At 47.1% G+C, this 21,153-nt stretch overlaps 1 protein-coding gene across 1 annotated transcript in view; it reads right to left on the reverse strand.

Annotated features, from left to right (window-relative positions):
- Positions 1-21,153, reverse strand: part of NEURL1B (neuralized E3 ubiquitin protein ligase 1B) — a 33,321-nt gene that overhangs the window by 2,411 nt on the left and 9,757 nt on the right. The window contains exons 2-3 of the mRNA XM_050905334.1: positions 4,381-4,941; positions 836-1,543 (exon numbers count right to left, since the gene is read on the reverse strand). Of these exons, the coding sequence (XP_050761291.1) occupies positions 836-1,543; positions 4,381-4,941 (1,269 nt within the window). The remainder of the gene's footprint in view (positions 1-835; positions 1,544-4,380; positions 4,942-21,153) is intronic.

The following is a 21,153-nucleotide window of genomic DNA, read 5'->3' on the forward strand; positions in this document are numbered from 1 at the left end:
GAAAGTCCAGCTGCTAAGTGCTGCCCCTTAGTAATGATACAGGTGCATGATTTTGGATGTGACCTCCAGGGCCTGGACCTCACTATGCCATTGTACAATTTCTGTTCAGTGCTTCAGTGAAGCGAGCACCAGGTTATCTGACAGCCATCATTTGGGGTGTAAAGTCACTTCCCTGCGGTCCCGATCTCTCCAGCAGCAGCGGCCTCAAGCTATCACTGTCTCACTGTCAGGTCAGGGGCAGCTGGGAAAGGGCATTGCTTTAAATGAGAAAAACCTGCTTTACAAAGTCATCAACACCTGCTTTTCTGACAGAATCCTTATCAAGAGGAAAGGAGAAGCACTGTAACTGGTCACCAGCAATAGATCAAAAGTGACATCCGATACCCGAGCTGTGGCAGTGGTTGGGGAGCGATTACGGTCCATCAGCAACACACAGGCTTAAACCAGAGCTGCGCTCACAAAAATCCAAGGCAGGAGTTTCATACCTGTTGGCTGGAATAGTGGGTTTATAAAGAATCCCTTTTAAAAACAAATCCTCTGAAAACCAGCTGTCCTCCCCACAGCCATCCCTGCCTCCCTACCTGCTGCTTATTTTAACCCTCAAGTCTCACAATTTTCTGGGGGACTTCCATAGGCTGCATACATCTATGTGACAGCTACCATGTCTCGCTCACTCTTGTTTGCAAACACAAGGTGAGATCAGGAGCTGCTTGCTCACATCGGTGACCACCTGCTAAAGGCAACGCTGCAAATGCAAACCCATAGCTCCCGTTCTGGCCCAGGAAATGTCACCAGCCACGTGGTCCCCATTATAATTTCTTTTGGCCGCACTTACCCAATATTTTGAGCTGGTTGATTACACCATGGATTGTAAAAAACACCCAGAGAGACTGTGAGGTGTCCACGCACATTAGCATTCCTCGGCTGGCTCCGTTCACCCCGTGGTGCACCTCTCCATTCGGCAAGACCATGAAACTGAGAATGTCGCCGCTGTTGAGGACCGGGAACGCTCGGTAAACCACCCAGTACTCCTTGCGGTCCAAGAGGAAGTCCGGATCTGCTGGGAGCTCATTTGTCCGTAAAGTACTCGGATCACAAGAAGTGATGCCAAATGAAAGGGCCCCATAGTATGGCAACCCAAGATGTCCTACTTCCACAAAGAGGCTTTCACCGATGTGCAAAGGCCGGTCAGAAAACACCAAAGTCCTATTGCTTTCTTGCCAGTTGGTGCATGCAACCATCCGGTCCTGAGAAAAGGTGATGTCAGGTCCGCGGGTGGGGTGGAATCGCAGGTCTGTGTCCAGGAAGGCTGGGACCCCCTGGGCACGCTGCCGTCGGTTTGGGCAACAAGGGATGATGTGGTTGTCTGTCGCAAGTCCTGGTACCCGACTTAGGTTTAGGTTTGCAATTTTGGCCACCACTTGGTTATTCTCCAGTTCATTGTTATTGAAGTTGGCTGAATCATGGTTGCTCTGCGGAAGGCAAGTGCTGAGACGGGCAGTGCTGAGACGGGCAGTGGTCATGGTCTCTGCAAACATGCTATCTGTGAGATAAACCCAGTGATAAGGGACATTAGAGTCAAGATACAATTGCCTACTTTTATGGTTACAATTGTTATTATTTCAGCCTACAGATTATCTGAATTCTGCTCCTCTGAATGGAAAAACAATGGAAGAATTAGCCAGAGGTCAACCACTAATGAACAGCTAGTGGTAGAGGCGCATGTGGAGCAGGCAGCAGGCAGAGAAATAGCTGCATCTTGGCACTAGCTGAGGAAAAACAAGTGTTATGAAGTACCCATGTGATCTGGGAGCTCCTTGCACTGGTGAACTGGGAAAAGCCGTAAACCAGTGTGGTCCTACAGCTTTCTCAGTAGAGGGGTCTAATAGCTTTGAGGTTGCTCTGTAAAAGTAGGAAACATCTCAATATCTTGTTGTCCAAAGGTCTTGTGCAAGCCAAATCCACAACACAGTGATGGGTGAAGGAGGACGAGCATGAATAGATATTCTTTTCACACTCCTTGTCATGGCCTTACAGCTGTGAGGTGTCTAGGCACAGGTGTGTCCAAGAAAGGTCATTTTACAAGAAGATTTCAAGCCTCGTATCTCAGGGGTGTTCACAAAATCCCACTGCAGGGATTTTGAATTAAGAGCTTGTCACAAAAGCTACTTGCTGCAGGTGTTACAAAGAAGATTTTTACAGTAGACAGTTATTTTTCCCTTTCACAGCAAAGGGATAGTCAGGATGCTGACTCTTAATTAATTTCCCAGATTTTCACCTTGGCCATGCCAGGCTAGGGGGGATTTAAAGGTGTGGGGAGGTTCGGGAGTGCCCTTCCTTCTACCTCCAGCACTGCCCAGGGCAGCTTGGACACTTCACTCGGAAGGTAAGGCATTAACCAGCTGAGCAAAGTCAAAGCACATGGAAGTTAAGTGTGCGTGAATGAAGCAGACTCTGGGTCTTCCCAAAGATGGAGAGGGGAGAAGCATCCCAGCACCAACACTGCCTGCTCCTTGGAGGAGAAAATCACCAGGCTTTTACCAAAGAAGGAAAAATACCCAAATCCATCCAGCAGCTGCAAAGCAGAGGCTGCCTTCGCTCAGAAGCCCATGCAGGAGAGGCCACCGGTGTAGGCTGGTGGCTGGACCAGCTGCTTCTAGCAAGCACAGGGTATCTGGCAAGAAATGCTCCCACAGAGGAGTAAGACACATCCAAGCTTCATGATGCTGAAAGATGCATTTTGTGCATCTGTATTTGAGCTATATTTCACAGCTGTCTTGACTTGCAAAATTTTGGGAGGAAGAGACAAACACGTCTGCTATGACACCACCACATCTGTAGCAAGGAGGCTGGGTCCCCTGGTGCCCCCAAAGGCTGAACATTGCCCCGATTCCTGGGGCAGGTTGTGGGACCTGGTACTTTGATCAGAAAAAAAAAATCAGAATACAGGTGCCATCAGGTCGAGTCTTTCACTCTGCACACTTGGACGCTGCAGGCAGGACGGGGGGTGAGGGGCAGAAATAAGCTGCATTTTATTCTTCTAACTATAATCTAATGAGGGAGAAGGACTGCTCTGGTGAAGCAGCTGCACTGGCCAATACAGCAAATGCTCCTTCACCTCTGTGATGAGCACCAGAGGCTGGAGTGCGTTGCAACTGCAATTACAGGATAAGCTACTGGTAAGGTTTAATTACACACTTGAGGCAGAGCAGGCAGGGCAAAGTGTTGTTTATGTGTAGCCTTCTCGCCTGTAAAATAATTGGTACCATTCGGAAGAATATGTGATGAAGCTGCCTGCCCACTGGACATTTCACAGCTTATTGCTGGTGTCTGCTCTGTGTGAGGATGGAGGCACCATCCCCTTGAGCAGGTGCAGCTTAGTTTGGCTGTTAAAACTAAATCAGCTCCTAGGAGCTTCCAGAAAAGGGCAACACTCTTGTATTTTAAAAGGATTCCCTGTGGTGTAGACCAGTTCAAAACACTCCATCTAACACTGAATTCATTTGAAATTTCAATGTCGTAAAAGTCACAGAAGGAAAGTCATTCCATGGCAATCGGCTCGGTTTGCTAATGGGAACAAATTCATCCCCTCTTGCAGCCCTCCTCAAGGATGATGCTTGTAAATCAGCCAGACACCACCTGAATGCAGCAATCTGCTTAGGGGTGAGGGGAGATGTGGCACGCAGTGGCAAGGATCCCGAAGCACACAGGAGCTCACGCTGCGTTTTCTCATCGCTCTTCAGCTGGCAGGCTGCATCCTGTGCTGCAGCCGGTGCTTTGCAGACATACAGTGATGCCCATGTGTAAGGGAGGGACAAGTCGGGTTACGTCTGCAAACACAGCTTGTTAAACTGCCAGCCTAGGTGGGGACCAAGGCCCAGAGTTGAGAGAGGGGCTGGGGAAGGGTGCCAGGAAACTCTTGGGGAATGAGTGGTAGTTTTCCAGTGGACTGGCAGTAACTGGTAGCTGGGAAAGAACAGGAGAAGGCAGAACTGGTCACCTTTGTCTCCTCAGTCCCTGGGACCTTGCTGTAAAGCAGCACCATGTTTTTCCACACCATAGCAGCACATCTAGCTCAGAAAAAGCTGCGTAAAGTTCCATGTAATGATTTCCATTTATCTTTTCACATGGCTACTATAATGCACAGCCTTAGGACTTCCCATCACTGACATCTCTGAAATATACTGCTTTCTGGATCCCCACTGCTGGCAAAATAAAAATGGTTAATTTGAGGTACAAAACCAACAGTAAAGTGGTTTTCTTAAGTGTCCCATAGAAATAATCAACCAGATAGATAGATCATGCGTCTTTTCTACATGATCATGCCTCTGTGGAAAGAGCAACCAGAAGAGCAAGCCACGGGCCAAAACACACACTTACCTAGTATTTGCACTTCATGGGTAATTCCATAGATGTCTATGAGTGCCCAGAGAGGACCGGAAACTTTAATACCACAGTGAAACAATATTGGCTCCTCATCATTAATACTGTAGAAGACTCTCCCATGACGGTCAACCCAGAAGGCCAAGATATTGTCCCTCACAGCAAACCTCTCTGGCAAAGCTTTGGCCCAGTATCCAGGTCGGGTCACTAGGTCCGGACAGGCGTACTTTGGTATCTCGTCAGAGCTCATCTGCGATGGGTCATGAATGGTGAAGCCGAAGCGTAGGGCCCCGCTCCAGCCATGGTGCACGGCCACCAGCTTCAGCCTGACTTTCTCGTAGAGGTGGATGGGCCGGTTGGTGAAGGTGACCCCGTTGCAGAAACTGTTCCTCCGCGTGGCCTTGCGGGAGTGAGCGTCCAGACGCACGTTCTTGCCTTTGGCTTGGGAGTGGAAACGCGGCGGCTCCGTGATAGTGAGGACTGAGCGTCTCTCATGGCTGCTGTTGGGCAAACTGTAGTAGGGGCGGCTGGAGACGGAGCGGGTCTGGTGGCTTGTGTCTGCAAAAGGAGAAACCAGCAGCTCCGTCAGAAGTGCTTGACCTGAGCCACGTGTTAGCTCAGCCCGGGCAACTGCAACTGGCTTGCCATGCATGCTTTCCATTACTCGCTGGGAACCGCACTATTTAATCTTAAAATGTTTTGCTTGGCCACAATCTGCTCTTTGTTGCACCAATTTGGCCCTCAGCTTTATGCAAATATAAGGCAAATGTGGCTCTTTGGGTAAAGGTTAGGCAGCTTCCCTTCTACACCCTGCAAAGCTGGATGAAAACGAACATCCTTTTGTTCCCATCAGATGCATCCTATTGCACTTGGAAAGGCCTAACACTGGTGACTGTGGCTCCGAGTTTCCTATTTAGAATGCATGTGCTGTTAAATCACCAGCTGGTGGCCAGAGTCACACCATCTCTGAGAATCATGGCTGTTAAGATCAGAGGTGCTCAAGATGAATGCGGATGTAGGATACTGATTTTTGTGGGACACGCAGCCACTGGACTTCTCTGTCCCTTAATTTTTTTAATGATGAACAGGAGCTTTTGAACAACACAAATAAACCAAGACATTTAGCAGCTGGAGCACTACCTCTGCATCACCAAACTGTTCTTCCAAAACTTTCAACCCAGCCCCTCGTTCAGCTATCAGATGCAACTGGCACATTAAGGAACATTTCATCCTGCAAAGCCTTGCCTTTACACAGAACCTCCCATTTGAGCTCAAAGCACTTTATAAATGATGATTGTTTTCAGCTTCACAGCACCACAGATGGCACAGAAATCCTGCCATCCTCGTTTTACAGATGGGAGAAGGAGAATTTATGGGTGAGATCTTGCAGCATTTAAAGTCAATAGCAATTTCAAGACCAATTTCAAGAAAAGCAGATTTGAGGCCTAAAGTGAAGTTCACACAAGCATGAAGCAGAAATGAAAAAAGCTCAACTTTTAATCTTAAGCCTTAGCTATAAGTTCCCTGAGGCAGAGACAATCTCTTTTGCATATCCCTGAACACATGGGGTCTTGCTCCAGGACCAGGGCTCCCATGACGACCACCACCACTACAGTGTTACAGGCACCTCGATCTCCCCATTTCCCACCCACTCCACCTCTCCTCCTCTTTGCACCTGGCTTTATAGATTTTTAAAGCAAAAATGGAAGGCATCCTGGGTGCTTAAAGTCATCCTGTTAAATATAAAACTGCATCACATGCGCACATTTATTTTGAAATATTTTGCCACGTTTGAAGCTTTAGAAGCCACCTGCATGGCCCTTCCTTCAAGCTGCTTCCTCCCTGTGTGTAACCCCTGACTTTGCTTCGTGACAGGGGAAGGATTTTCTGACGCTTTCCTCTCTTGGAAGGAAAGACCAGAAGATGCCGGGAGCTCAGCTGGGAAAACTGGCAGCAGAGCTGCAGTTGTGACACATTTTTATGCAAGCAAAACCATGCCAGCAGGTTGAGGGCTGCAAGAGGCTGGGACTTGCATTCATGTCTGAACTCATCGAGGCTCTAAGCAACCGCTGCCTTTGTGAATGCAAGAGAAGAGGGGTTGCAGGCAAGATCTGAACACAGGATTAGCCCTTGAAATCAGGCATCTGCAACAGAAGTCAAAGAGCTACAAAGGCAAAAAGCTCCTGTTTGCATCAAGGCAAAAAGGACAATCCTAAATTATGACAGGCAAACACAGTGGCTAAATAAAAGGTCTTTTGTATCTCTTAATTCGTGCTGCACGTGACAATCGCCGCGTAGCACAAGGTAATGGTTAATCCTGTCGTACACTAATGTAAATAAAGACATCCCTGCTCTTACACCAGTGGGGGGGTTGCCATTTCCATGCCAGGGCCATGAAGGCAGAGTCCTGGGGGAGATGGGGAGGAGAGAAGACCCCCCGGGTGTTAGATCCCCTCGGGGCGGTCCCCCTGCCTGGCACAGCACCTCCACTCGCAACAGCACTGCGGGCAGGCTCTCCCCCGGGCTCTCCCAGTGCAGGAGGGGGTTCTCTGGGTCTGCGGGGTCAGCCTTGGCCATGCTCGCAAGAGGTATGGGAATTTCTCTTGGGTGTTCCCAGGAGAAATCTCATTTCTTGCCTCCTGAAGAGCTAAAATGCAGAAGATGGCTGCTCTCAGCACAGACCCACCCACGGCTCATGTGGGTGCTGCTCCATGTGTCTGCCTGCAAATGTTCCCGACAAATGATGCTGCCGCAGAGGAAATACGGTTTGGGGCTTCCTTAGCAGAGAGGGGCATGGTGGCATGAACCCAGCCAGCAAGTAGCGCTGGGCAAGTGACCTCGAGCAGCGAGGGGTGAATCCTCTCCTGGCCACGCTTTCCCACACCGGCTCCCCATTTTTCATCTGGATTCACAGAGCCTTTCTGCCGTTCAGCTAGGATGTGGGTTAAGCAAAGCCACCGATGGGTGCTGCCAGGACAGCCTCTGAGGGGCTCCCGTGGGACCCGGTGGGTTCAGTGCTGCTCTTTCACATCACACCTTGCCTTGCTGGGAAACAGCCTCCCCGTGTAGAGAAGCCCTCATTTTATAATCCATTGAGCTGCATTTTTTTCTAAAATGGTTAAAAACAACTCCCCTATGAAAGTAAGTGCCCCGGCCTCAATGTCCCCGTGTTGGCCAGGAGGAGGAAGGAGGGAAGAGAGCTTTTGTCCTCCTCTCCGCTATCACAAGAATCCCCTGCTTTCCACTCCCTGTGCAGCACCAGCCTTCCTCCCACATCGACCTGCCGGAGAAAAGAGGTGTAAAGACCGAGCGTGGCAGGACGCAATGCCCTCCGGCATGGCTCCCAGGCAGGTACTTCTCACGCCGCTTTCGGAAAGTGCGGAGAACCGAGGTGGGAGTGACAGTGACAGCAGCATGACGGACGGAAGAGCGTTGACACGGGCACCCACTTCAAACACAGCTTTTGGTCCACCCTGCCAGAAAGGAACTTGGGGCCAGGGTTTGGCTTTTTTTTTGTTTTGTTTTTTTAAAAACAGGAAAGCATATTGTGGCTAAACAATAGGAAAGCCTCCAGAAGGAAATGAATGGATAATTTATTTATAACGCTGTTCCCCCCTCGCATGAACACCTGCCGGTTGCCACCAGGAATAAAGCCTGACATAACCCAAGGCAGGGGAGGCAGAGCTTTCCCACTGCAACACGCCTGAAGCTGAGCTTGGGCATGTGCTTTACTCATTATGTACTGACGGGGACTAGGCAAGCTCAACAGGATGTTTGTGCCTTTGAATTGCCCCAATTTGCGGCTCGGCTGCCATAGTTTGGATCACATTTCAGTCCCTCTGTTATTTCTCCAAACCCTCCCCTCTCCTGTCTGTGCTTTCCTACCCAAAAGGCCGTCAGTGGGATGACAGCCAAGCTCGTGGCAGAAATGCCACCCTACCCAAAGGTGCCTGATGCCATGACAGGCAGCTAAGAGCTACGCCAACTATTTTTTTCAGCTATGAGATTCCTACAACACTTTGAGCAAGTACTTTCTTCTCTTTATGCCTCACTTCCCTGCCCAAGAGAGAGTAATAGCATTCCTCCACCTCGCAGGAAGCTAAAAGGATTAAAAAATGTTAGGTTCGCAAATACTTCAGTCCCTGAGCCCTATAAGCGTGTCAGCAGGCTGGCTAGATCAACAAATGGGACATGAACCCACTGGGTCCCCCTGGGTGATGTCTTGAGGTCCCATCCAGCATTTTGCTTCTTTTCATTCCAGAGTTTTCCATTTTTCATCCCTACTCTCATCAACTGTAAACATGATGCTAGCAGCACGAGTCCCTCAAACACACGAGCGGGGCTTCAGCAAATACGAAGTAAGCCAGGAAAATGGAAGAAAAAGTTGAACTGAAGGATTAAGAATGGTGTAGGGCTCCTCACTGAAACCTGCAAAAGAAACCTGGCTGGAAGGTAGCATTTCCATCCACATAGGCTGCACTGAATTAGGTTTGGTTTATGGGGACCCATGCCCTCAACTGCAAGTAGCTATCGCACATCTGAAACTTCACCTGCTTTCCAAAAGGCCAGCACATTTATTTCTTGGGTTATGCTGACCTTTGGAGAGGTATTTTAACAAACATGCACTTTGCATTTCAAAAAGGTACGGCAGGCAGACCCTGGTCAAATTCCACATATTTATCATGGTTCCAGTTCTAAAAATAAACCTTTTTTTCACCCATTTGTTCACAGCATCGGGTTTGCTGTGGCACTGTAATCCCATGGACAGCAGCAGACAAAATTCAGAACAAGAGCCCTCTCCAAGGCTGCTGCTCTCCAGGGCACGGGATGGAGGAGGCTGCTTAGCTGGGGAGTTGACCTTAAGCCAGATTGATCCTGTCTTCACTTGCCCTGACAAGCCAGGCAGGAATAATACCACAGAAAGCCCTAAAATGAGGGAGAAGAGAGTAACGTTCAAGGAGACCAGAGCTACAGCAGAGAGCTACGGCAAGGACAGCCTGACAGTCGGAGGCAGCAAGCACTGCCTTCCCGATGCAACACGGGTAAATCCACGGTCTGCATCAAAAGACATTCCCTGACTCCCACCACCCTTTCCTGAGGACCCCCTCCAAGTAAATCCATGACAAAAGACGCACAGGATCACAAGGCAAGCAAATTACAGGGCACCCAGGTGCCAAACAGGGATGCATTCTGGATAAAGCAAGGATGTCAAGGGAACAGAAATTACTGGGACCACTATGCCGTGGGTGAACAGCTCACAGGAGATACAGCTCATCAGCATGCAGCTGGAGTGCAGTCTCCTCATGTTGTTCAGAGAAGAGGCTGAAAAGTAGCAGCGTGCAGCCCGAAATCTATCTATTAACGCTCGCTGCACAGGCGAAAGGGACTCCACCTAACGCGCCCATGTCTTATCTTTATGGCCACCGCTTTATCTGTAACATTAGAACTTTTTCCTATTACAGTAGATAGTTAGGTTGCTGCTGCTGCAACAACCCTGTTGAACATTCAACAAGGCGTCTGGAGAGAGGGGGCAGGTGGCTTTTGCTTTGAAACAGGAAAATCCCAACAGGTGGGGGACAATGAGGTCAAGTTTACTGCACGATCGCAAGCTTGTAGAAACAACCCTCGCGGACTGAAAGTCAATCACGGTGCGGTCCAGTAAAAGCACAGTCCTCGCCGCACTCATCCCACTGCATCTTTACTGCCGGAGATGATGAAGCCGCCCGCGGGCGCACGGGCTGGAGCCTTGCCGGAGGCTGGAAGAAGCAGGCTAGGCTGTTACTGCAGATAACAAACCTTAACAGTAACATGAAACAGGATTCTGCTCCGACGTGATCTTATCTTCTGAGAACAAGAGATAAAAATCTGTTCACATATAAATTTAGTGCACTGCCTAGACATTTATTTTTTTTTTAAATACAGAAAATGTGTTGGGGAGCTCTGCAGGAAGCACTGGTGTCGCCTATTCCATGCTCACCAGTGTGAATTTGTAAAGTTAGGCTACCAAATCCACTATAAGGCTGCTGCAAAAAATTGGCTTCATTTCCAAACGTCCTGCTGGCTCAAACACTGGAAAACTCAACTTGACAATTAATAAATATCCCCCATTTAAATTCCTGTAGTTTGCATGACCAGTCCAGAGCCCTACTTTGATGTAAAGGTCTCCCGGCACGGTCCTCTAACCTGAGACAAATTTCCAAACCATTAAAAAACCCCACGTGGTTCACTTGCAATAGAGTGATACAGAAATGGAAGCGTTAAGGGGAGATTGAAGAGCCTGTGGTGAATTGCAGGAAATGTGTATTTTTGAAGGGACTAATTTGGGAAGGAGGGGAGGAGGAAAGGCAGAAGCTGTTTTTTCATTAAAAGAAGGTGTGTTGTGGCACTGAGGTAACTCTCAATGCAAATATCTAATGGACATATAACATTTTTCATTGCAAAACAGTCCAGAAAAATCCCTAGCAGAGAATAGGGATTAACGTTAGCTCGCAAAATCAAGTCGTGCCTGTCTCCAAAAGGATTTTCAAGCAAGAAAACCCTCTTGCTTCTGTGGCTAATGTTTGAAACCAAATATTCTATGGGGGATTTAAAAAAAAAAATGCTAAAATCCATTTTTTTCTAGGGAGAGGCTAATCACACATTTATTCTGGTCTTCTAGGCGTTCCTCCATGAAAGCAGAGAGGTATTTGCCAACAGCATTAGGCAAAATCCTTTTGTTCTGATCCTTTTTCTCAAACCAGCAAACACAGGCAATTCCAGCAGGACCTTGCAGTATTTTCCAGGCTGCTCCATCCCCTGTCTCCCGCCATGTCCTCAGGAAATGAGCTCCTGCATTGCTGCTCCTTTCAAATTAAGCCCTTTCCTTGCAGTGGGGAGCGCATACGAACGCAAAGTTCAACCACGTCATTTCAAAGAATCGTTGCCTTGACAGGAAAGCCAACGCCAGCCCTTAGCTCTCCTGGTTCACCGAATGTCACATCATGACACCAGCATCGGAGCCAAAAGACGGCAAGCGCAGCTGAAACACCGATGTCTCTCTCCAAGATCCACCAGCTGGCTCAAAGCAGAAAATAAACCATGACAGAAGGCCTGCTCCAAGGATGAAAAGTGCTGATAGCAAATCTTCCACAACCTAGAAGTGATCAGAGAGCCCCAAAGACTGGGGAGAGCCAGCGCTCTCCCAGATCAGGCAGGAATACTCTCCCAACCCACTTCCAGACCTTCTGCTTGACTTTCCTTTTTGGTGGTAAAGGAAATCAAACTTGACACAAAGAAATCCAGTGCATGACTTGGATGGTGTGGCATTTTCAGAGCAAAGTGGGGAGCCCTGAGCCAAACCAATATACTCTTGTGGATCAGGCTGTAGAAGCAGGGTCTGCTATCAGAAAATCTACTGCTGGGTCTGCAAGTATAGGTAAGTCCACCTACGCTCACCTCCGTCTCCCTGTTCCCCCGTCTCTCTCCTGTTGTGCCTCTCACTGCGTGCATGTGTGAATTTTGCTGCAAAGTTGGCCCCATCTTTATTACAGGCTTTCAGTTCTCCTGCATATAAATAGCACTAAGAATACACAGAAGCCAGCGATTAAGCATGGAAAAAAATCTCCTCTCCCCCGTATTATTAGCGAATCTGGGTCAATGAGTCTGCAACTCTAGTAACAAATTCTTAGACTTGGTTAATGAGAGACAGAGCAAGAGCGAGCGGGAGAGGGATGGAGAAAAGGCAGGGTTCATGCCATAATCCCTGCTTAAGTCTTTCAGCGCGAGCGATGAAAGCAGCTGCATGATAGATGAGGAGCCTTGGAAATGGCACAGCTTATTGTAATCCGTTATGTGGCCTCGACACCCAAGTCCACTGGCTCATGTCAGTCAGAAGGCCATGCTCACGAGCCAAAGAGCTTTGAAAGATGTCAGGGATTTGAAAGTCACAAAATATGGGATGCAAAACTAGATGAAACTTTTGGCTACTTGCTAAAGATAAAAACATCTTGTCAAAAATATTCAGTCAGCCACTCTTACTATAGCTCTTATCAGGAATTTTTGGACTATGTTCTCACTAATATGCTGCATAGGCAACGCGTATGATTTCATACACCAGGAGAGCAAACCTGTGCCTCTTACTTGATGTATTATGTTTTTGCAAAATTGTTACCTTCTTTAGAAAGTTAAGTTTAACTTGGGGAGAGCAGAGGGCTGCTCAGCTCACTTTATCTTCTAGTTCTAAACTCAGTCCATAGCACAGTTTTGGGAGGTAATCAAAAGCAATGAGAAGTACACAGCTGATGTCTGTTTAAGCAACTCCACAAATGGTTTCTGAGGATTGCTAGGTTGGGAGACTAAATATTTTCCAAATCTAAATGCTCAGCTTGTCAGTCAGTGATTAAAATATGTATTTTTGTGATTTATTATTTTCATTGTTTTCTAGAAACAGACAATAAAGTACACCACAAAGCAGAGAGCACTAAAAGATGTAACACTTCAGGCCGGAAAGACTGGTGTGGAGGAGTGACCTTAGCTGGAGACCCAAAGATGGGAAGAGAGGAGCAGAGATGTGGACGAAAACCCTCAAGTTCTCTGGGGTGGTTGGGTTCTCCTTTGATTTACTAAATTAATACAGAAATGGGGTCCAAGTCCCACGGATTTACAATGCTAAACTATTTTTTTTTTCAATGGCTGTTACTTTGGGCAGGTCTGAAGCCCACTACCATCTTCTGATGCATCAATTTCGTTAAATCAAGTGTGTCGTGCTCACTGCAAGTTAAACCCAGCTTAGAAGGCCAACATCCAAAGATCCCATTTCAACAGTGGCTTTGCTGTTATGTCAAGCACCATATTCCTTGTGCGTTCCCTTTTTCCACAGCCTGACTCAAGGAGAGTCCCACAGTACATGTGTCAGGGTGCCTTTTTCTCTAATGACTGCTCCTACAGTCATTAGAGGAGAAGGACTTTGTCTTCAGTGGCTTCAGTGCTCTACAGCATGGCTCAAATATGGATTTTCATGGCATCAAGACAGACACAGAGATATTCTTAATTTTATAGGATATTGTGCCACTGGAGTCTGTCGCAGAGATCCCTTCCCCTTCCTCCCTGCTCCAGGTCAGCAGTGTTCACTGCTGCAGCAGAGACCACAGACACAGCCTAAAAGCAACCCAAGAGACCCAAAAAACCTGCTGTATTAGTGAGTGCTGCTGGTCGCTCGAGGCCTGAGGCCACCACGTGGCTCTTGCTTTGAGGTGGGGAGGGACCTCATTGTTGTGTCTGCGGAAGACCCATCGTATGTTCCTGGTTAATCACACTGCACATAAAAGATCCTCGTTAGAGTATTTTTCACAGATTAAAAAATGAATCTGGGTTTGTCTCCTTGCCCTCAATTCCTCTCCATTCATTAATTCTTCACTTCCAAGACAACTTTTCCCCTACAGACAGTATAAACAGCTCAGAACTGTTTTTCAGAGCAATGCTTTGTGTTTAAAAAGCATTTTTCAGAACCGGTGTTTTCCTTTTCCAGTCATGACTGTGATTTGTTGAAGAGTTACAAGAACATGTGAGTGGCGTAATCCCTGACATTGAAACGGTCCATGCCCTCACCCTCTCCCCTCGCCGCCAGAGGAGCATGTAACGACCATCAATGCAAACAGACTCCCTGCTTCCATTGAACCTCTTTTCTTCTGACCAGCTGTACCAAGTCATCTGCACTGGGGATTTATAAATAGTGACCATGTCATTCCAATGTTAATGGCTTTTAATGAAATTGGAGGATGAAATGCATTCCCTTTTAATATCCTCAGAGCAGCAATTTTATTCCATCCCATGGTTTCAATACAGGGCTCATGGGAAGAGTGCTGGAGCTTGGCAAATCCTTCCCACAGCCTGTCAATGTGTCGCTTCCAGCACAGACAGGAACAAAAAGAGGGAAAGAATTTTGTTGTCTCCCTGATGCAGGAAACCCACCCATCCCCTACAGACAGGCAGCGTCACGGCACTACACCAGGAGGGCAGCTTGTGAAACAGGGAGAAAAAAAGATTTGAAAAGTAATAGTGGTAATTTAGCTTCACTTTCGATGCATTGTTCTCTGAAAACACCCTAAAAGCCAGCGTTTATGTTACCTTCATCCCTCTGAATTTGGACTGTATACAACTTACACTTATGCCCCTTCCACCTCCAAAAAGCACGTTTGGAGAAAGGCCAGTACATAAGATGTGCTGTCAGAGCCCTCCCCGGATCTGCATGTGTACCGTACCGTACCACGCTACAGCTGAGCTGTACCGTGGGTGACTCAGGTGGGGTGCGTGATGCTCAAGCTGAGAAGCGTTATGAGCTGAGCGCGTTTTCCACGCTCAGTAAAAACACAAGAAAAGTTTCCCGTAAGCACGGGAATTGTCCAGCGCCAGGACTACAGAGGAAGAAAAGCTGCAGATGAAGGGCGAGATCAGCACTCAGCACGACGCTACAGGCGCAGAAAGGAGAGCCTGGCCATTCATTTCTGCCCTCAACTTTTTCCAAGAAAACCTTATGACAAAAGGAACAAACCTGCTATTTTTCTTTGCCTCAAATTTGTTACAGAAGCCTCTTTCGTCTTTATCTCCTCTCTTCATAGTGGTTCTAAGGGTCTCTTTTTTTTGTCCTAATTACAACTTCTCTATACTCAAAGGACAGGAAAGAATTCAGTTTAAAAGAAAAAATGGTGGAGCTATTTCAGTCCAAAGAGGGATGGATAACCAGAGAGCCATTAGACTTAACGGTGGCACCCATACAGGGCTTTTGATCTGTCCTAAGGGAGCCGCAAAGCCACAGGAAAAGGGGAAAAAAGGCCTCTAGGAAGATGTTCTTTCCAGCAAGCCCTGCTCCCAACACGGTGCAGCATTTTTAAACGTTGTCCACAGTTCCTTTTATATTTACACACAGTTTAAACAGTGATCTGGCAGTGAGAGGGGAAAATGCTTTGGGAGGAACGCATGGCTGAGGAAGCTAAATAAAGAAGTGGCCAGGTCTTCAATCACCCTATATTTTATATATACAAAGGCTGCGAATCCACTAAGCTTTTCCGAAACAATATGTAAAGAATCCAAAACAGGGCAAAGGGATGGGAATAACTGGTTATAATTAAATCGGGGCCGGGGGGGGTGGCGAACAAGCACATCTCTTCCACTCTGCCAGGCTAGTTTCCCTGGAGGCACTGCAAAGCACAAAGCGATGTGTGGTGGTGGGAACTCTAATGGGTTACAGGTAACTGCACAGGGGCTGAGTCCAGCCTGCGCTGGGTGGGCTGGTGCCCGAGGCCAACACTCTCTCAGCAGGGAGATTTTAAATAAATTTAGTACCGGCCAAACTCTCTTTCCAAGTGATCTGAAGGGCTGGTGACTTCACTCAACTCATGTACAGTCCAACCTGTACAATAATAGCACATATTTTGTTGGCTGTTTTAGTTAATGTTCAGACAAATAAGCTATAGCTTTTTCTAAATACAGTACATCTTCAGAAACAAAGCCAAAAATCTTTAAAAGAAAAAAAAAAGGGCAAGAAAAAAAAAGAAGAGGCGAGTTCTTGGCTGGTCCAGAAACAGAGGAAAATGTTCCACGAAAAAAAGATGCCTCCTTTTTTCCTTGGTTGAAATTTTTTTAAATGCATAGTTTTCTGCTAAGCTATGAAGCCAGTCTGAGAGGCAGGTGGTTGTGCAACACTTGGCTGCTGCATGGCTGATCTGTGAGATCCTTTTCCATGATATTTACAGGAATTAATAAGAGGAAACAAGAGCCACTTCAAGACATTAAACTGTCCAAACAAAAGAAAATACAGTCATACCATTACTGGACACACAATGACCTCAGCTCCTTTCTTCACCTCAAATGTCTTCAATTATTTCAACACAAAAAGGATTTGAGCAAGTGAGGTTTATTTTTAAGCCTCCATGACAATCATCTTAACACCAGTGGGATTTGATCCCAGCACACCTAAGTCAACACCAACATTTTTCTCCCTTTACTCTCCCTTTGTGGTACCACAGTCAAGAGATGAAAGGCAGGTGAACCGAAGAAATCTCGAGATGAGAGACAATTCCTTGCATTGTTGAAGATAAATGCCAGCTTTTTTTGGCCAGAAAAAGGCCAAAGCCTTTTTTTGCTCCCTTCCCCAGAGGAAGGAATCGCTCCCAAGAGATGGGGTGAATGTGTGAATTATACAGCAAACAAACAGCACTGCAACCTCAACAGTGATTGCCCATGGACGCCTGCCTGCCAGGGGAGGTCTAGGCAGTATAAAGTACTGGTTTTCATCATGTTTTCCCACCTTTTTAAGGTGGAGCTTGGACCATCATTGAGCAGCACACACTTGGTCAATACCTTCAAAACAGTTTACTACAGAGCTGCAAGCTGTTGTTATTTTTATAGCTGTGTTGTATTTTTTTTGTATTCTTCATAGATCATTTACACCTTTAAAACTCCACTGTACGGTCAAACAGCACACTGCTTAGTAACTATGGAATTGGAAATTTTAGAAATCCCACATGAAACAATATAAACAGCTGTCTAAAACCTCCCATTTCCACCCAGATGGCTCTTGTTTCAATTAACCGAATCAAACTTTAATTCACAGTCACTCACTGGCCTTGTTTGGATTTACTTGGAAAAACACACCTATAAATCACATATGAAAAACTGTGGAGAGAAAGAATGTGTTTCTCTTTGGGTGGTTCTTTTGGTTCTTTCTTTTTTCTTTTTTTTTTTTTGGTAGAACAAAATTTTATTACCAGACAAAAAATACACAATTACATGTTGACAGCTTAGAGCCTCTGGTGGTTCTGGCCACAATAAAACACAGGCAGCAGCATGACTACACACTGTCCCTCTGCTTCTTCGAAATAGATGGCACCGAGTGTCTCCCATGCTGCATGTGCCACTCGCATCATCTCCCAGGGACTTCTGAGCTGGAAACATGCTGAAAAAGGGATGCCAAATGTACTGAAAGCCTGAAGTCATCAAAACAGACCCACACAGGGGCTTTTCCCTGGTCCCAAATCCACCAGATTTGGGCATTATGGGTGCCACTGCTCACGGAACGCCTTCTTGAAATACCAAATCTGAGCTGTCACTTGAAGAGCTGCAGGAAAGCCCTCTCCTAAGCAACTCATTCATTGCAATGATCTGCTGCTGGCAGAAGGGGACAGGCTCGGTTTCCCCGAAACCTCCCTGCATCCCACAGAAAGGCACATTCCCCCCGAGCAGGCACGCTCCCATCCACCCAACCCCTTGTCTGCCAGCACATCGAGGAATTGGCTTAAGCTGAAGCGAATTGCACTCAAGATGTCTAAAAATAATGCTGAAAATCATCTGAATGGCAGTGGCCAATGTCCACCCTGGCACAGTTCCATCGGCTCAGGTCCATGGAGGACTTCCAGCACCGACATGCTGCGTGTCCCACAGCAAGTTGTGCATGCACTTCGGTACGTGTCTGAGCTTTTCCTCATGGACAGGCAGACCAGAGCACCCACCAAAGACAAACTCATCACCCTTTGCTGGCGAAACCAGCCTGCTGCTTGCAAGAGCTGCTCATGGCAGATACTAGGAGGGAAAGGGGCCGGGAAGTGGCACAGCCTGTCCTCAGCATCACCCTGGCACGTACACCATGCCCCAAACGCCTGCCCCGACCTAGCATTCCTTACCCCTTCCATTTCCCATGCTTTTGTGCATGCTGAGATATGCTCAAACCTGCTGGTTCCCAATGAGAAAGCCCCTTCATTAGCACCACAGCGGGTTTTTTTCAAACAGAGCCTGGGACTTGGGACCAGCAAACCTTCTGCCCATCGACGCCCCAGGGCACAGCAGGTGCCTGCCTGACCGCAGCAAATTCAGGGTGCTTTCCAGCTCAGCTTCCTACGCACACAGAGCTCAGTGAGACAGCAGCATGTCCTCCTGTGCCCCTTTAGGTTTTTCTAGGCCACCCTGGTCAAGTAGGATCAATATCAGAAAAGTTTCATGCCATTGCTAAACCACGAGGAACCCTCACCTGCACGCAAGCAGTGCCATATGGTCATGTATTAATGGCACATAAAAGCTCTCTGACTGCAATGCTTCTTTTGCTGGGAGAACACAAGATGCTGCAAAACGGTGTCTTATCAGCTTGAGGCGGAGCCGAATAAGGAGGAGCTGCTGGTGGGGCAATACCAGCAGACCCTCCCCAGAGCAGACCCAGCCAAGCCGTGAACCTCTCCAAGCCAGAGAGGCAGCACCGGGAGCCTCCCCTGGCACAGGAACGGTACTCCTCGAGTATTGCACAAGGCACAGGCCTGTGCCTAAAGGCCCTGCCCTTTGCTCCTGTCTTTCCCATCTGCCTCACGTTGATGCCTCATTTCTCATAGCAGTAAGTGCTGAATTTGAATTTTTTCTGCAGCTCCCCTTCCTGTGACAGCAGGGCTGGCCCACAGCATTTTGGATGGGGAGATTTCTTCCTTCTCTTTGTCAGACCTACATGTTCACATCAGGCAAAGCCCCGGTGCAGCATGTGCACCCAGGGTTGCACGGGGCCACCAGAAGGATGGAGCTCAGCTGGTGTGTCTGCCTCGATCATTCCCCACCACCACAGTCCCAGGGTTGCTCCCCAGCGTGGATCCCAGGCAGTGCTGTGTCTACATCCCAAACACCCCCTCTGCCGCCAACCATGCCTTGCCCAAACACCTCTTTGGGGAAACAGTCGGTTCCCTGGAGAAAGAGCATTTCGGGTCCCAAAACCCACAACCCTTCAAGGCAACAGAGCGGCGAGCTGTAAGGCAGCATCACTCCCTTCAGCTACTCTTTCATTGCCACAGAGAGAGACAAGTCACAACTAGTGCTCCCAGCACCGCTGTTAGCCCCGGGGAAAAAGATTACGAAAAAGACAGGGAGAGCTTTGGAAGAGCGTTGACTTGGTTGGGCAGAGACCCGAGGTGATGAATCTGTGTTGATGAATGACAGCTGGAGATGCACAACAGCAACCACTCCAAAGTGATGCCCTGGCTCAGTACAGCAATATAGGCACAGAAAGGGAAAATACAGGAATATAAGCACAGAAAGGTCCTCAGCACTGGCCTACCTAACATTTCTGCCCATCACCTTTAGTCCATTGGAAAGGAGGAAACAAGGACTGCTCTATGCAGGGCTGTGTTCAAGATACAAGAGGCAGGGAGCAAATCAGGGAGGGGGAAAATATGGTCAAGATCCAGAGGCACACAAGCAAAACTTCTCCCTCCTTCTGGGACTGTCTCATGAGGTTGTACCATTAGTCTCATCTCAAAGGAAAATCTGAGCGACTAGCTAAGGGCTGCTTGACATGGTTTGGTGGCTGATTCTACTGGTGTGCCCATAGATTTCAGTATTTACAGGAGCGCAGTTTTTTTGTGCGGGTGTATAAACATTTACTAAATAGGAATGCATACAAAAAGATGGTTTGAAAATAGTTTGTTTTAAAATGAGAAGCAGCTTTGACCTCTCTGGGAGGAATGTACCTCTGCCCTCTGCTTAGAGATGGTCAGCTGAATGCTTGAAGAGGGTGGGAGAAATAGTAAACATGTTCAGGGAGCTGGGAAGCAAATTTTTATTTTTGTTTTGTTTCTAAAACTAGCTTTTAATATTTCTAAGAGCAAGAGGCATTTAAAAAGAAACATGATCCCTCGAAACTCAATTTTGAAAAGGGCCTAATTTTTAATCAAAACAAATTTTAAAGGAGAAAAATGCAAACACTTCTATTAAGTGATAAATTCCGGCTGTTCCACGTGGGGCCGGCATTTCAGGGAGAAAGGGCTTTGCAAAACATTTTAATAACTCAGCCTCACAGTGTCCTCGTGAGGCAGATGAGCTGGCAGCAGAGCCAGGAACTCCAAGCTGCGGGGGACCCCCACCCCGGGGTCCCCACTCTGGCACCCATAGAAGGGGAATAATTTGCACTGCTATTAGGAAGTGCTGAAAACCATCACATTGCCTGTTTGAGGGAGGAAAGGACTGTTTTAACCAATTCATTAATTATGAATATTAAACAAATCAAGTTTTGAAGTTCAGTTCGTAATGACTCAAACTTCCGCTATTGTTCTGCTCGGTAAAATCAGACTCTCCAGACAGCATCTGTCAATTTGATTATTATGTAGTTAAATGAGGGAGAAAAAAATTTGTTCTCTCTCACCTGCAAAAAGCTATCTGTGCCTTGTAATTATTTGCCTTGATAACTTTAATTTACTTGAGTTTTCCCTTCTAGATTTGGCTGGTCAAGTTAAACTATAAAGATTATTCATGGAAAAGCAACCACAGTTGGTTACTAGGATACAAAAAATCACTTAGTACGTTCCTCCAATGAATAATCCCAGCAGAATACACACAAATTCAATAAATTATTAATTTCTCTTTCTCTCTTACATAAACATCGGGGTTGCAGAGGCACTTCTTGGAACCCTTTAAAATAAATTAATATCTTAATTACTATGCAATAGCAAAACAAACAGAGGGGATAGCCAAGCCTTGCAGGTGAGCTGCATCCTTTGTTTAGACATGAAAGTTATTTTGGAACAAGGCAGGGTGCAAATGGACAGCAGATTCATTATTGCCAGTATCTATGTGCAGGCACTGGTATTTGGCATGCTCACATGCCTTTTCAAAGCGGGTAACGCAAGCAGTAGACTAAGCTAATTTAGAAGAAGGCATTCTTATTTCAGAAAAAATCTCTCTTCCTGCACAATTCCATGTATACAAAAGGTCTTACATAAAAGCACTTGTTGCCAGATCTCTGAACCTACAAGGTGAAGCGAGAGATAA

Source organism: Gymnogyps californianus, chromosome 14, assembly GCF_018139145.2.
Source record: "Gymnogyps californianus isolate 813 chromosome 14, ASM1813914v2, whole genome shotgun sequence".
Taxonomy (NCBI): domain Eukaryota; kingdom Metazoa; phylum Chordata; class Aves; order Accipitriformes; family Cathartidae; genus Gymnogyps; species Gymnogyps californianus.